This window comes from Ahaetulla prasina, chromosome 7 (assembly GCF_028640845.1).
Source record: "Ahaetulla prasina isolate Xishuangbanna chromosome 7, ASM2864084v1, whole genome shotgun sequence".
Taxonomy (NCBI): domain Eukaryota; kingdom Metazoa; phylum Chordata; class Lepidosauria; order Squamata; family Colubridae; genus Ahaetulla; species Ahaetulla prasina.
The window spans coordinates 74,551,990-74,569,051 of NC_080545.1; the positions used below are offsets into that span (position 1 = coordinate 74,551,990).

Consider the following 17,062-nt stretch of genomic DNA (forward strand, 5'->3'; position numbering starts at 1 on the left):
GAACAACAACAACAACAACAAAAAGATGCTTAGGAGCCCAAGTAGACATTTTTTAATGATGTCATGGTATAAATAATTAATTGTGATACTTAGCACTGGCATTGCAAAAAGGTAAAGGTAAAGGTTTCCCTCGCACATACGTGCTAGTCGTTGCCAACTCTAGGGGGCGGTGCTCATCTCTGTTTCAAAGCTGAAGAGCCAGCATTGTCTGAAGACGTCTCTGTGGTCGGCATGACTCAACGCCAAAGGCTCACGGAACGCTGTTACCTTCCCACCAAGGTGGTCCCTATTTTTTTCTACTTGCATTTTTAGGTGCTTTCGAAACTGCTAGGTTGGCAGAAGCTGGGACAAGTAACGGGAGCTCACCCTGTTACACGGCAGCACTAGGGATTCGAACCGCTGAGCTGCCAATCTTTCGATCGACAAGCTCAACGTCCTAGCCGCTGAGCCACCGTGTCCCCCTTGCATTGTTTGCATTGTTTGCAATGCATGGGTGCAATGAAGGCTACAAATAAAAATGCTTGGTATCTGGCATTTGCATAAAATAATAAAGAATGATACGCAGTCCTGAATATTGTGGCAAAAGAGTTTTCCAAAGGGATGGAAATGTCCTATATGGCTAGCTATGAGATATCTAAGGTGCTTGCTGGAATTGTCATAATTCTTCCATTTTGATGATCTCAACTCAGATGGAGCGCCCACCACTTAGAGTCTCTCTTGTATTGATAGGGGCCTGTGGCCCTACAATTCCACAATGAGCAGTCGTCATATACTAAAGAAGTACATCCTAAACTCTAGAATATAGCCATAATACTGAGCAGCAGTGATTGACCTCCCATCAACATTCATGATTATCACAAGCTTTCTTCTCTTCATTATATACAGCACTTTAGAGAGGAGCAGAGGTGGTATTCAACAGGTTCTGACCAGTTCTGGAGAACCAGTAGCGGAAATTTTGAGTGGTTCGGAAAACCAATAGTAAAAATTCTGACTGGCCTCGCCCCTATCTATTCTCTGCCTCCCAAGTCCCAGCTGATCAGGAGGAAATGGGGATTTTGCAATATCCTTCCCCCAGGAGTGGGGAGGGAATGGAGATTTTATAGTATCCTTCCCCTGGGATGGGGAGGGAATGGAGATTTTGCAATATCCTTCCCCCAGGAGTGGGAAGGGAATGGAGATTTTATAGTATCCTTCCCCTGAGGTGGGGAGGGAATGGAGATTTTGCAATAACTTTCCCCCAGGAGTGGGGTGGAAATGGGGATTTTGCAGTATCTTTCCCCTGCCAAACCCACCAAGCCACACCCACAGAACTGGTTGTAAAAAATTTTGAATCCCACCACTGGAGTGGAGAGTCATTCTGTAGCCCCTACAGCTAAAAGCAGTGGTGGGATTCAAGGGATTTAACAACCGGTTCTCTGCCCTAACGATTTCTTCCAACAACCAGTTTGACAAACTGCTCAGAAGTTAACAACCGGTTCTCCCGAAGTGGTACGAACTGGCTGAATCCCACCACTGGCTAAAAGGTTTAAAGTCATTTACTTAATGATAATTTATTAAATAATCACAATTGGCTGGGTCCACAAAACATATTAATCCAAAACCAAAGAAACCACACTATGATACTGTGACATTGTGGTTAAGGTGTAAGTCAGCAGTCCTTGCCCCAAAAAAAAACCCTACAAGTTGCCCAGAGATTGAGAATTGAAGGAGAATTGGAGTCCAAGAAGGTTTGGAGGTTTATTGGCTGAGCGAAATACATTTTCTTTCACTTCTTTGTTTTAATGGAAATTTCTTAGAAAAATAATCAGTCTTGAATGGCTTTCTGTTGCATTTGCACAGGAACAATTCATAAGTGATTTATATTTGTGTTGGCGATTCATTGCTTAGCTTCCTTTTATTAATACTATATACAGATATGTTGTTGGCCTCCTACAACAAGCTTTCTACTGCATTCAAACAGGAAAATGTCAAAATCTTCAGATGCTAAATTATATTTAAATATGTGTTAGGTATGATAGTTCTGACATGTAGGAAAACATTCTCCATAACAAGAGATATAGGGATAAATATTAATGACCCCCCCCACTCCACATTTCTGCTTGGAAATGGTGCAGGTTTCAGAAGGCCAATTTGATTTCAGATGCTTTTTACCTGGGGTATCAATAACACACCCACTGCAGCGGGCAGATTAACATTTGGTTATAGCACCTGAAAATAGTTGAAAGAAAGACTGATGTTAAATGCATTTATCAATATGCAAAGGGCAATTGAGTAGTTGCAGAGAAGGTCAAATCTCAGCAGGTTACACGGCAAGATTGCCGTGATGCAAAAGGAACACCAAATAACATTGTCCGCGATGCCACCTCCCAACTTGTCCTAGTGCTCTTAGCATCCGTGGAGTTGTTAAACATCATAAAAAGAATGACTATGTCTAGAAAGAAACCCAGCAGGCAAAATGGAGTAAGTGGGGATGACTTAAGGCTTAAGCAATAGTCCCCACTGGGATATACATTCCACGAGCCCATGAAACAATCCTGTGGACATTCTGACTTCATAATTGTACTCCCATAACTCAAAACCTAAGTCAGTCAAGCTCTTTGCAGATTATCCAATGCAAGAAAGAACCCTTTCATTGGCCTATTGTCCAGTCATGTTAACTGCTGACTGTCATTAGTCTGATGGATATATTGTCTGTTTTGATAGTTAGGATTCTACAGATAACTACCTGGGGTGTCCATCATCAAAACACAAGTATTTTTAATCCACCCATGATGCACATAAGAGAGAACTTCAACTATTGCATGATTGTGGCTACCTTCTTGATTATTTTGACCATTTTTTGCAGATCCCCCTGCAACAGGGGTGCTATTCAGTAGGTTCTGACAGGTTCTGGAGAACCGGTAGCGGAAATTTTGAGTAGTTCGGAGAATCGGCAAATAGCACTTCTGGCTGGCCTCAGAGTGGGGTGGGAATGGAGGTTTTGCAATTCCCCCAGGAGTGGGGAGGGAATGGGGATTTTGCAGCATCCTTTTCCTGGTGTGGGGTGAGAATGGAGATTTTGCAGTATCTTGGTGGGCGTGCAGTAGCCACGCCCACCAAGCCACGCCCATAGAACTGGTAGTAAAAAAAATGTGAATTCCACCACTGCCCTGCAACTATCCTTGACAGCAGGATTTTAATCTCTTTTGCATCAGCATTGTTTCATCTTACACCAAGCAACTACTCAGAATCACGCAGGGTTTCTCATTTATTACATACTCGGTTCAGCACACCCAAGAGATACTTTCGACAGTAGCATAGCCTCATTCCACCGTGTTTCATTAGCCTCCAACTGATACTCTGCAGGAGAAGCTGATGATGTGCTTTTTTTTTAAGCTACTGTTTCTTAACTGCTGAAAATAAAGGAAGTACTACCATGAAAAATTGTGTGGGTTTTCCCTTGAAACAGGTGGTTACATTTATGACACACACACCCACACACCCATGGGCAACAAAGAGATCTCTACAATTAAAAAAAGAAAGGTTTTCTCCATTTCATGTCAGTGCTCGAAATGAATTGTACAGATGTGTTTGACGAGATTGGATATTCAAATGCCCGCTTTGTAAACTGGTTTGCAAACTCTCAACCCTCAGCCAGTTTTCACCATATCAGTTCTGTACCAGTTGCACCCCAGAGAGTGGAGTAAAGTCCTTCTTATTGGAATACAATAATCATCTGCACAGAAACATAACTAATAATGTCATACAGCCACCTTGAGAATATTATACTGTTATGTACATTATTTTGAAGTGAGGAAGTTAAATTTGGAATAGTATTAATACTAAAGCAAAATGACAATAATCTCATGACTGATTACCTATTATAGGCAAACAAACCTAGATGCACCGTTGAGAAAATAGCAAGTATATGCTGTTAGGTTTTATCACTAAATTGGGATGTCCAGCCCAAAGTAAACAAACATAAACAAATGTTGTTTCAAGAGAAGCACAAATATATATACCCAGGTACCAAGAACCAGGCAAATATAACAAATGTCGTTAGGCAAAGCACTGGAACAGTAATAAGCACAATTATACATTTGTAAAAAAGATAGGAGAAAAATCCAGTTTGTCATTAGATTTTTTTCAGCAATTTTACATACGTTTTCAATTTCACTTACAATTTCATTATATGTTATATAATTCATTATATCGTAGTTCTTCAGTTTGAAGAAGACACATAGTTATGCAAGTTATCTGTTAGACATGGGAATGGCATTGGAATTTTAGTCTGGAAGTGGAGACATTGGAAGCCTATTGTAGTAACTGGGTGTTATTCTGGGTGCTATTCTCATGGTTTTCTATCTGTTTTTTGGCGGCACCTGTCTTCAGAGTTGGTGGAGGCTTCATAGTACAGGCTCGTCTAGAGGTTTTATCAGCAGCTGCAGCTTCTACTTCCTTTGACTGGATATATCACCATAGCATAAGGGTTTCTTTCACAATGTTTGTAGCACTTTCATGATTGACCTCGAGATCTCTATACAGCAACTGGCAAGGCATATCACAGTCATCTATTCTGATGATGCAACCCTCCTATCTCGTCTCCCTAATCAGGGAGTCAACCCTGGTAGACTCATATGACTCATATGATCCAAAACCTCCAATGCAATGGTGGGATTCAGCCGGTTCGCACTGGTTCACATGAACCTATTGTTAAATTATCACCACCACCCCACTATCAAAGTGGATCCTGGGCACTGCGCTGCACTGCAATGGAGAAACAGGCAACAGAGCAGCTAGCGTGAGGTAAGGAGAAGGTTGCTTTCCCTCTTTCTTCTCCCTGTTCTTCTTCCTTCCCTCATGCCATCCACTCTGTTGTTCGAGTCCAGTGCAGCGCAGCACCCAGGTTCCATTTTAACAGCGGGTGGTGATGGTAATAATTTGATTGGTCAAAGTAACCCCACAGTCTCCCTTACATTGGGCCCAGCTTCGATTGTGCTGCCAACTTAATTCCTCGCCCTTCTCACTTTTGCCTGTAGACTGACCAACACCCCCTGCACGCAGCTCCATGGGGAGAAGGGAATCCCTCTCTCCACTTCACCCCAATTCTTCATCTTCCCACACGAGCTTTCAGGAGCATCAACTCCTTGTCTCTATGGCAGTGGTTCCCAACCTTTTCTTGTTTGAGGCACAACCTTTTCTTGTTTGAGGCACCCTTGGAAAGCCTTTCAAAAGTTCCCGGCACCCTTATAAGGAAATAGATATTTAAAATCTCCGTAGCTCAAAAGTTCCCGGCACCCTCAAAAGATCTCACGGCACCCCTTAGTGCCGCGGCACACTGGTTGGGAACCACTGCTCTATGGTAACCCCCCTCTTCATTCCTCCAAAACCTCGACTCTTAAAGGAGCCATGTCCAGAAGGCTGAAACAGCCGCCAAACCAATGTGCAGACAAGCACCCTCGGAAACAGCCTTTTGAAAAAGGGTGGAAATTTAACAACCGGTTTGCCCAGGGTCAGGTTGACCATCACAGGAGGCTCATTCTGCATGTGCGGCGGAGTTGGAGGATTGGGATGGCCCACGCCTCCATGACAGCCAACCTGACCCTGGGTGAACCGGTTGTTAAATTATTAGATTCCCACCACTGTTCCAATGTATGCCAAGGATGCAGTGTGCATGTGAAATTTCTCCAATTGTTTGATGTCCCCATAATACAGAGTTCAGGGCTCATATCATATGGGAATGAAGGAATAACCATTGGCAAAGGCATTTGACACTGTAAATAGAGAGCTCCTCTTGATAATCAGAGACATTATGGATGCCTGAGGAATTTTGTGACACTGATTCAACTACTCCATGATGGAACAGGACACTATCGGAGAGGTGTGTGTGTGTGTTTCTAAAAACAAATGTGCATCAGCTGCATTTGCTATTTCCAATGGGGTAAAGCAGGGTTGTGTGTTAACACCAATCCTATTCAATTCGTTCTTTACTTGCATGTTGTCCAGGATCTGAAGGAGGGAGATACATCAGGGACCAATTGGATGGTTAAGTTAGCTTTGATCTTTGCTGCTTGAATGCATGGATGAAATGCCTTCATACAGTCATTCAAGAAACCATCTTTGCTGATGACTGTGAGCGCCTGACACTCAAAAACAGAGACCTACAGATTCTATGTTCTTCAGCCTGATAGCTTGATAGCAAAATGGTGCCAGCCTGTGCCAAACACCAAGTCAGTAGAACCAAAAATCACTGGTGATAACAGCCAACTGACAAATTTAAACAGCTTCAAATACTTGGGATGCATTATCTTGAATGATGGGCTTTTGGATCAGCAAGGCCAGCTGGCCCCTGGGATGGCTGCATATTAAAGTGCTCAATGAATTTGCCATCCATATTTCCACAAAGCTAAAAGCCTATAGGTGCTTCATTATAGTTTATGGGAAAAGGGGGGGGGAATAAACTGGGTAAGAGGCATAGTAGATCTCTATGAGCTGCAGTGGTGCAGTGATTACAATGCAGTACTGTAAGCTACTTCTGATGATCACTGGCTGCCAGTAGTTGGGCAGTTCGGGTCTCACCGGCTCAAGGTTGACTCAGCCTGCCATCCTTCTGAGGTTGGTAAAATGAGAACCCAGATTGTTGGGGGCAATATGCTGACTCTATAAGCTTCTTAGAGAGAGCTGTAAAGCACTTATACATAAGTCTAAGTGCTATTGCTATCTTGAGCATCTAGAAAGAATGCCTTTCAAATAAAACATGCATAATTGACTAACCGATTATTTTAACCAATTTAGATTAAGCAGACACAATATTGTCTGTCTCATTACTTCTGGAGAGCAAAAGTATGGATGGGTAGGCTATGAGTGAATTATAGTCCCATTGATAGGGACAAATAGAAAGTATAGTGTTCATTGTAGAGTCTGTGTTTCAATTAAAATATAACTGCTTAAAATAAAATAATAAAATAAAATTCAAACTAAATGGAACTTTTCATTGCCTATTGGTCATTTATGGGATAGGAGTGATAGTCAAATACTGTTTTTCCTCCACAATTTAGATGCTGTTAATAAATATCATGTAATAATACAAAGTAATTATATTTAAACAGGAATCTGCTGGCTAAGAATTCTAGGGTTTGCAGCCCAACACACTAGGATGGGCCATCAACCCATGGCTCTGGAGCCACCTGTGGCTCTTTCATCCCTCTACTGTGGCTTCCTGTTGCCAGTCAGCGCCACAATTTTGAGAGGAGCTTCCAATTAGGGGAGGGGAAAGCACAGCGCACCAAGAGGAGACTTTATGGCAAGGGGAGGGTTTTCCAGTTGGTTCCACAATTGAGAGGGCTTTCGGTTAGGACAGGTAGAGGAAAAAGGAAACTATGCTAGGAGGAGACTTTATGGTGGGGCAACCGGACTTCCAGTTGGCTCAGAATTGAACGGGGGGCTTCTGGTTAGGACCTTTGTGGCTCTTTGAGAGTTTAAGGTTGCTGACCCCTGCGCTAGGAGAAACCAGGTTGTTATGTTTAGTCAATTGCCATTTGCAAATAGAGCATCTGTTACACAACTGCACATATATACGGGAAGTATATTGCTAAGATGCTGGCTTGTAGATTGGAAGGTTGGTCCAAGTACTGTGTGACAGGATGATTTTTGCCCCAGCTCCTGCCAACCTAGCAGTTTGAAAGCATGAAAATGCAAATAGATAAACAAGTATCACTTTGGTGGTAAGCTATCAGAGTTCCTATCCACAGTGTGCCTAGTCATGCCGGCCACATGACCACAGAAGCATCTTCCGAAAATGGTGGCATCTTTGACTACGAAATGGAGATGAGCACTATCCCTAGAGTTCAAACATGACTGGACAGGAAAAACCTTTACCTTTTACTTATATTTTTGCTATCTAAAATATAAATATTCATGTTCTTTCTTAGGGAAGAGAGAGTAATCCACCAAACAACCTCTGTTTTTTATGCAGAAGGTTCTTAACACCATTAATGCCAGGGGATGAGGGCCATCTCCTGGGAGTCATTTAGTCAGAGCAACCTGCATTAAATTAAAAAGCCACTGAAGAGCATTGAAATCATGTTCAGCTGATTCAGTCTTTAAAGCAGGTTTCTCCAACCTTGGCAACTTTAAGCCTGGTGGACTTCAACTCCCAGAATAGCTTTGCTGGCTGGGGAATTCTGGGAGTTGAAGTCCTCCAGGCTTAAAGTTGCCAAGGTTGGAGACCCCTGCTTTAAAGGATATGCAGTATTGTTTAGTACAATGTAATTCCAACTTGGTTTTGTTCATTCATTTTGCAGATTCATCTACCTGTATTCTTTACAGAAGATCTGATTAGTCAATGAGATTTATTTCAAAGTAGAAATAAATCTATGCAGTCCAGGCTTGTGTAGGACTGCAGTGTTAATCCAGTCACTTGTGTTAATCCCCAGTCACTTACTCCTTTGCCAAACATCACAGGATTCCTTTTATATCTTCAGGCTTGATATAGAATACATTTTTGCAATGCATTATGCATTTTGCTCTTTTGATAAAATACTGATCAATCAAAACAACCAATGAGTGTTATAAGGCATATTTTTTTGTTCCCGCATTGACCAATTTCAGGTATAGAAATCGGTACGGAACTAATTTCAGCAATTGGTATGCAATATATATGAAAACTACTTGGAGTAGACCAATGTCAGCCTTGTTTTTGGCAATGGAAAATGTTCTTCCCAAAGGGCCTGGCAGTATGAATTTTTTTTATTTACAACATGGGCCATGACAGGATAGTATCAGCTTGGTGGACAGTAGCTACCTCACTATTATAAGAGCGTATGAATGTGAGTGTATCTGTTGTTGCTCTTGCATGTCTACATATATGTGTATCAGTCTTTTTCAAACTGGCATTGTCCAGATATGTTGGATAATTATTCACAAAATTCAATTCAACTTGGAAATTGCAGTCTGAATAAATGTGGACAAGCTAATACACACACACTCACAAACATTGCTGGCAACTTACAAGGTGCCCTAAGCCTTTGGAGTGTAGAAGATTTGTTTCAGACAACTTTTTATAAGCAAGATTGCCCATCCCCTTCCATCCCCCAATAATTTAGCTGTGTTAAAGAAAATTCAGACATTTACTCATACCATCTAGTTTTCCCCATTCTGAGGATAATCCCCAGCATTATTCTGACAAACACTTGATCAAGATCCACTTAATCAGGGTAGGAATTCTACTCCCTTTTCAGTCATAGTAAATAAGACAGATGAGAACTGTAAAGAAAAGAATTCAATTTATTCTCCCCATAGTATATTTTTCTCCTGTCTGGTGGAACAGCTTTGTGGATAAAAATCACTCTGTTGCATCATAAATAGTCCTCTAATTGCTTACTTAGTTGTGCATCTCATAAGTAAAAAATAGAAACGAAATTGCAAACTACCATAACTCAACATTTTGCAGTGCCATTTATCAAACAGATTTTTTTCACTTTCATTGTAATGAAACAGTCATGCGTATTAGCTTAAAACAATTTCTAGCCCATAATTTACTCATTTTGTCACAATCTCAGGAAAGAGAGAGGGGAGGGGGAGGGAGAGAGAGGAAGAGAATGGTTACCATCAGAAATTTATCCTTTGTGGGGTGGGTTAGATCTTTTATCACACTTCGGTAGAATATTAATGTGATAATCAAAACTAAATATTACAGACAAACATATGAACAAACAAGGTTTTAAATAGAAAGGCATTGGTTTATGAACACCTTATGAAATTCTGCAGGATAGATAAAAGGAATCTTTTGTTACATAATTCATTGAATTCATTTCTTCAGGCCATTAATAATTATGTCTTCTAGGTTAGGCATGCTTCACCTATAATTCAGAAGAACTGCTTTGGACTTTTCAGAAACACAGCATCTCTCTGTGATTCATTCAAGAATGACATTTATTAAAGAGGTCTCTTCCTCGGATTCTTTACTTCTAAAGCAGCCACACCTTATGTAAGCAACCTGAGAACCTAGGATAGCTACCATGTAATGAATCAAAGATTTTGTAATTGTGCTTGCACATGATTCAAAGCCATTCTTCGGAAACATTTTTGAAACATATATAAAGTACCATCTTCAGGAGAAGAAGCAGCCTGCCTCTGCATTATTAGTTGCTTGGTATAAACATGGGAGAATGCTATTACTCCCATTTCCTGCTGGGAGCATGACAGAAATGTTGCATATGTTTCTGTGGAACTGACACTAAATTGGATTTTCAGGAATCTTTAAAACTGGTTATGTTTTACTGCTTTAGATGTTCTAAAACCAGCTTATTACATTTTGGCCGATATTTCTTAAATTGGAAGCAAGTACGATAATATCTTCCAGAGGTTTTAGACTTCACTTCCAACCAGCACTTCAAGAGGCTTTTGGAGGTGTAGCCCCAAACATTTGGAGAATGATAAATTGCCAAGTCTTGATAAAACAATGTCAAGATATGTAAGAGGAACTGCTGAAGAGACGTCCCTTCTGAAAGATCTCAAAATCAGCAACTGCATTCTACGAATATCAGTTCTCAGGCAGCATTCATGATAGGGATTCATAATGAGAATTACTTTAATTTGCTGTTGACGCTGCAGTCCACAAAACCTCATCTTCTTTATAAGATTGTCCTAAATGAGATGGTGGACCAATAACTGCAATTCCAAAGAATTATGGGAGACATATTTCTCCCAAAGGTTGCTAAGTTTATTTTGAGCAAAACACCTACAATTTACACAATCTGGTATGTGTGAAAGTCATGGACATCACCTGCTGATTGCACCTCCTTATTATCACAACTCTTCACCTGCTTACTTTTGAGAAGGGGATATGAAAAGGGGATGATCAACACTTCCTACAAGCACATGAAACTGCTGCAGGCCTGCTGCTCTTACCACTTCACCTCTGCCTTCGGTTTCAAACCCTCTCCCTCCGCTCCTGCAGTATTACATTCAGCTTTTGAAACATCTTCCTTTCTCAAAAATGCTGTCCTTTTTTGACCTGCTGGTTGGCTGCTGAAACAAACATCTCAAATCCTCAGTATGCAAAGCTACTTGTGTGGCTTTTCGAGTCCCAGTTCCTTTCACAACAAAATTAAAATTGAACAGTTGTCTGAGCTGATAAATTAGTACAATCCTAGGTTGCTCTGCAAACTATTGGGTGGTGGCGGCTGCAATTTTAGGACGATAAGCCCATTATTCATTAAAGCCGTTGGACCTTTCTCAGACTTTTGCTTGAGCTATGTCTGGAGGTCTGAAAAATGTCAGGCTAGTTTAATGAATAGCAAAAATGCTGTACCTTCACGAAGTACAATCTTCCCAATCATTTTCAAAGCCTTATCAGCGATATTGAATAATTTATACTACATTTCAGTGAACCACATGGATGAAGGATTACAGTTCAAAATTTAAATTAGGACTATGTAGATTAATATATAGGAGTAACTTCCGTGCTTTCTTACAGTTTCTTAAAGTTTCTCCAGTCGGATTGCCATTAAAATCATGTCATATTACACTGTTTTTGATCCAGTGCGACCATCTGAATGGACAGGCCAAAGCCTTTGAGATATTGCAGAGATTTATGGACCATCGTGTTTCAAGTTGGAAGAAGTCTTGGGCAAGACAAATAGCTGTCCTGCAGGTGAGTAAAGTTACCTGTGAAATAAGAGCAAGCTTCCAATCTGGACTGGAATGATGTCATTGGAAAAGGAATCTGTCTCCCTATTTAATATTTTTGCCACAGAAATATCTGGATTCTTCTCTCCCAAAAATAACAAAGGCAATCATAGTTTTATAGATTTGCCATAGGTTTTAAGTTTGCTACAAAACAAAATAGAATCTGGAAAGAGTTGCTTGTTGTATTTCTGAAATCCACTAAGTTATAGTTTTATGCATCTCTCAGTCTCATCTTCCACATAAATACTACAAATGGAAAACATTCATCTTAAGATCAGGAAGCTAAACTGGATTTTCAAAATCATTACGATGTTCATTTGGGATATGTTGAACTACATGTTAATAATAATGTTAGAGTTATCCTAACATTATCCTCCAATTAGATCAATCTTAATTGATTAACCACATGCTTTTAATTGGTTGATTAAATTTTATTTATTTGCATATAAATCAATAGTTCTGAATCAAAATACTTCTTCAAATGTTTTAGACGATGCATGTAGGCACTGCTTAAAAGCACAGGAAGAGAAAGTAATTTTTCCTAAGATGCTTGCCATCTATTGCTTAGAGAAGAACCTTTATTGAAAATTATCAGGTTTAAAATTTTGCTATCCAATTAATTAACTCACTGGAGAAGAGCCTAATGCTGGGAAAGATTGAGGACAAAAGAAGAAGGGGATGAGAGAGAATGAGATGGCTGGATGGAGTCACTGAAGCAATAGGCGTGAGCTTAAATGGACTCCAGAGGATGGTAGAGGACAGGAAGGCCTGGAGGAACGTTGTTCATGGGGTCGCAGTGGTTCAGACACGACTTCGCAACTAACAACAACAATCCCATTAATTGGAAACACTTTTCGATGAATGGGTTAAAATTAGTTGATCAGTCTAACTGTGATGACTCCCCTGGATACTTCTCCAGATAACTCTCCAGATGCCAGCTTGGAGGAAGATGAACCAGTTCCAGGAAGCACATCTGGAGGGGAGTTGGTTAATCACTCCAAGCAGCTGTCTGAGAGGGATTTGGCTAAAGCCCATCTGCAGCAGGACAGCCCTGAGGCTTCAGGTGGAGAAAGCATGTAGCTGCAGCCAATCAGTGATGAGGAAGAGGAACTGCCTTCTGCACCTGTTCCATGAACATGTAGGAAAGAGTTGTTGTGGTCCACCAGCAGCCTGCAGAGCTGGCAGCAAAGTCGGACAGTGAGAAGACTGGGGAGGACAATGGGCCAGTCCTGGAGTCAGGAGCCAGTCCTGGAGTCAGCCTGGACGAGGGTTCTGCATCAGAGATGGGGCCATCTGGGAGAGATGCGCGGACTCCGGAGCCTCCAGAGGCGGACAGCAGAGAGGCAGAGGAACAGGAGGAGCCTGTTCCTAGTGTACGCATGCAAAGAGTTGCCAGAAGGCAAGAGCAGCTAAAGCAAAAAGAATGACTCAGGAGTAAGGTCAGGAGATGATTGGCCCCTCCCATAAGGCTTAAAAGAGCAGCAACGGTTCTTGGGCTCTTTGTAGGAAAGCAACGTTGCTACATTTGTTTCTAGTCTGCGTCTCTTGTTTCTGAACTTCGTGGGGCTTTGCCAAGAAAAGTCTTTGGCAGGGTGCCAAAGGTTTTCGATAAAGCCGAAGGACTTTTCCTGAAGGACTTTGTTTTGGAATTAATTTGGACTAAGCTGAGAATGAAGTAATTCTCAGCTGTTCTAATAAAATATGTTTGTTTAGGACTGGTTGTGTCTGGTAATAACTACTTGGGCCTAGGTCACAACAAGAATAAAGAAAAGGAGCAGAGAAGGACAGCCAGATTACTCATGAGGAGAAAACCTCGCCCTTCTTTATGGGCTGCACCAGAAACTGGCTATTTAGCACAGCAGACAGATGGAAGCGATGCTGGGAATAATGTGTTCATTTCCTAGCTGTTGTTATGATTCTTGCCTTGCTTGGACTGACAATGTGCCTTGACTTGCATTGTGCCTTATGAACTTAGACTTTTGTTGCCTCATGAACTCTCTTGTATTGTGGATTTAATTTTGCCTTGTGAGTTTATTTTGACTGGGAAACTTTCAAGTGCCTTGTGGCCTCGTTGGCCATTGCTTGTGGTCTGCTTATGGTTGGATTTAATTGGGACAGGTCTGTGTTTTTGGTGAACGGAATTGCAGAGGAATATTAATAATCCTACTAAATACAGCTATGTGTATGTGTGTGTGTGTGAGGGGGACAGCACATTAACCAACTACTTAAGAGAACTGGGATCCTAAATAATATTACTACAGCTATTTATAAAAAAAATCATTATTACACATCTCAAAATCAAACAAGTAGGAATGCAGAAATAATTTTAACATGACCAGCAAAGCAGAATTTTGAATATACTTCTCTCTATACAATATACATTCCATTCAGTCACAGACTTTCAATATTTGTGTGTGGTGTGTGTGTGTGTGTGTGTGTACATGTACATACTTATATGTAAAAATCAGTGTTTCTTCTTCTTTCCAATGTTAAAAGATAACATCATAATATCACTTTCTTTAAAAATAATTATTGTTGAGGTCTGGAACTGAGATAAAATTGCATTACTTCAGGATTTTTTTTCTCCTGTTATTCTAGAAATATAGGTAACCGCCTAAAAGAAGATTACCGTATTATATAATATTTCAGTCTATTCAATGAGCCTTTTAAAATTTTGCTATACTTCAGAACATGATAGACTTTTACAGGAAAAGCACCCCTAAATTGCAGACTATTCTTTGCTATGGTATGAAGTTTAGGGTTGGGGATGTCATTTAAATCTGTGGGGTGTAAGGGGTCCATTCTTCCCCTTTCCCCTTTTGTGCAATGATCTTCTCCAAAGACCCAAGCTGAGGAATGACAGATGCAAACAGCAGTGTATAGATCTGAGAAATCCTGTATACGTACCGTGTCGTTCTATTGCTCAGATATGTTAGGAAGCAAAGGAAGTGATGGAGCTTAATTGAATAGGAAAAAAGCCAAAGATTCTTTTGTGCTCTGACCTGTCTCAGAACCTCTGGGGGGAAAAAATCTGAAGTCTCATTCATAGGAAAAAGTGCTACAGTAATTTTGTTATATCGAAACAATCAATTGGATCCCTAAGAATGTTCTGTCTCTGAAAGGTTTGTGTCTAACCATCCGATCATGCCTCCTCGCATGTGATCATTTCATCAGATGAATTTCCTCTTGGACTAGGATTTCCCCTAAGGATAACTGGGAGTCACAAATAACTTTAAATAGTCTCTGGCTTCGTTGTTTCCTTTAGGGGAGAAGAGACTGAGTCATGCCATCACTTTTCAGGACATTTCCTTCCTTCTCCTATTGGTAATTGGGATGCACAAATGTATGATGTTTTAATGGTCTAAATCAGTAGTGGGTTTCTATCAGTTCGCCCTAGTTCGGGCAAACCGGTAGTGGCGAGGGCAAGAGGCGCCGCCCATCCATCTGGACATTATCACGGATGCTCTGTGCATGCACAGAAGTGCCCGCGCCCGTGCGCGCACGCTCACAGTTCCAAACCGGTAGTGAAGGTAAGTGGAACCCACTTCTGGTCTAAATGTTCTGAGTCCCAAATGCATGTATATGTCTTGCAAAGCAGAGAATCAGAAATCCATAAATTTATGGTAGCCCCTGGGCCTTACTGCCCATTGCAACATTTCCAATTTTATGACCACATTTATTCACTCCCCCCCCAAATAATAAAATAATATTACGGCAGAGGAAAACTCCGGCAATAAGAACACAAGAAACTTTTTTTCTTTTTTTTTCTTTTTTTTGCCTAAACAGCATTGCATTTCAGCTTTTAATGAGGAATCTATTCTGTAAGCATAAATAACCTAAAGGCTCGGATTTATTAAGAATGCAAAAAAAAAAAAGAATTAAAAAAATAAATCAGGGCAAAAGGAACATTTCCACCCCAAAACAGTGTAGCACTTACTTGTCACATCTAGAGCTATTGTCACTGCAATTTTCTTACCCTGCAAACAAGGCTTTCCTTTCTTACCAACCATTTAAATAATAAATTTCCAACTATGCTGCTCGCAGCATTACTAAAAAAAGAGAGAGAAAAATATTAACTTACAAAAAAACCAATTCTTCATACATAATTATGTCAAATAAAAAATCTTAAATTAAACAGCTTTCTTTCTTTCTTTCTTTCTCTGGTTATCCACATTTCATTCCAGTTTCAGGTAGCTTGGCACTGAGTAATTGAACATTAAAAAATCAAGTTTGTAGACTTCATAGAGCTGTGTCTGGTGCTCTGAACTGATGTTCTGGAAGAACTCTGCAGTCATTTCATCAGTAGTTCTTGTAGACTTTGCATAAGTGGGGAACTTGAGATAGTTTCCTACTCCTGCTAGCTGAAGGATGTAGTTGGAATCCTCCTCAAGAGTCTCGTACTTCCCTATGAGGTCGTAATGGATGTGACAAGGATGGCACAGGGAAAAGACAGTTTGCCAGTGTTCATTGAATGGCTCTTCTCTTTGAGTTTGCGGGTCTATGAGGTAAGACACAAACTCTTCGAATTTTACATCATCACCTTTCTGCAGAGCCTCCTGTGTCGCATTTTTCCTTTGGCGCTTCACGATTTTGGTACCATATCTCTTGTGAAAGGAGGTGTTATATTTTTGGGTGAATTTGTTTCTGTAGGCTGACACCAATCTCTCAAAAGGCTCACGGACAAACAAGAACTTCATGTAGTTTTTCAAGCGATGGTTGATCTCTGGGATACTGTACTGGTTGAGTGTTTTCAAGTTGGATGAGACATGGGCTTCATTTGCTGGTATCTCCATTGGATCAGTGTATTTTCCTCTCCCAGTCAACACCATCATGACTCTTTTCCAGTTGGTACAGGCCACTTTGGGGACATAGCAATAAATCAGTTCATGATCTTCATCAACCACTAAATGTTTGAGATCATTAGGTGTCAGGACACGGCGCTTCTTATTGGACATGCTGTTGGCTCGACATGTATCTGTCACTTGATCCCTCCGGATTTGATGAAGGATTGCCGTGCTGGATAATTCCAACTGTGTAAATAAAACATAAATAAAGACAGCTTAGCACTGTTTGGAAATATTTCTTTCATCTTGTTATTGATACCTTCTTCTTATCCTTGTTGCTAAAACCCACCAAAGTGGGTTTACAAACTACAGATCTCAAAGATACCCTAGGCAGAAATTGCTTCTAATTCTCTGCTAGAGCTGCTTCTAATTCTTTTCTATACACATTCTGCTGTCTTATTGAGACACAAAACTTCCATTACCACTTTGAAATAAAAGTTACTAAAAATACACTTTCCTGGAAAACTAGTGGCTTGTTCAGGACCCACCTATCCAGTCTTCTATGTCTAAAACCAATATTACAACTTAGGAATGATGCTCAATCTTGT

At 40.6% G+C, this 17,062-nt stretch overlaps 1 protein-coding gene across 2 annotated transcripts in view; it reads right to left on the minus strand.

Annotated features, from left to right (window-relative positions):
• Nucleotides 1–15,809: 15,809 nt before the first annotated feature.
• Nucleotides 15,810–17,062, minus strand: part of CHST11 (carbohydrate sulfotransferase 11) — a 213,236-nt gene continuing 211,983 nt past the window's right edge. For both annotated transcript variants that reach the window (XM_058190995.1, XM_058190994.1), the window contains exon 3: nt 15,810–16,700. In XM_058190995.1, the coding sequence (XP_058046978.1) occupies nt 15,846–16,700 (855 nt within the window). In that variant the 3' untranslated portion in view covers nt 15,810–15,845. The remainder of the gene's footprint in view (nt 16,701–17,062) is intronic.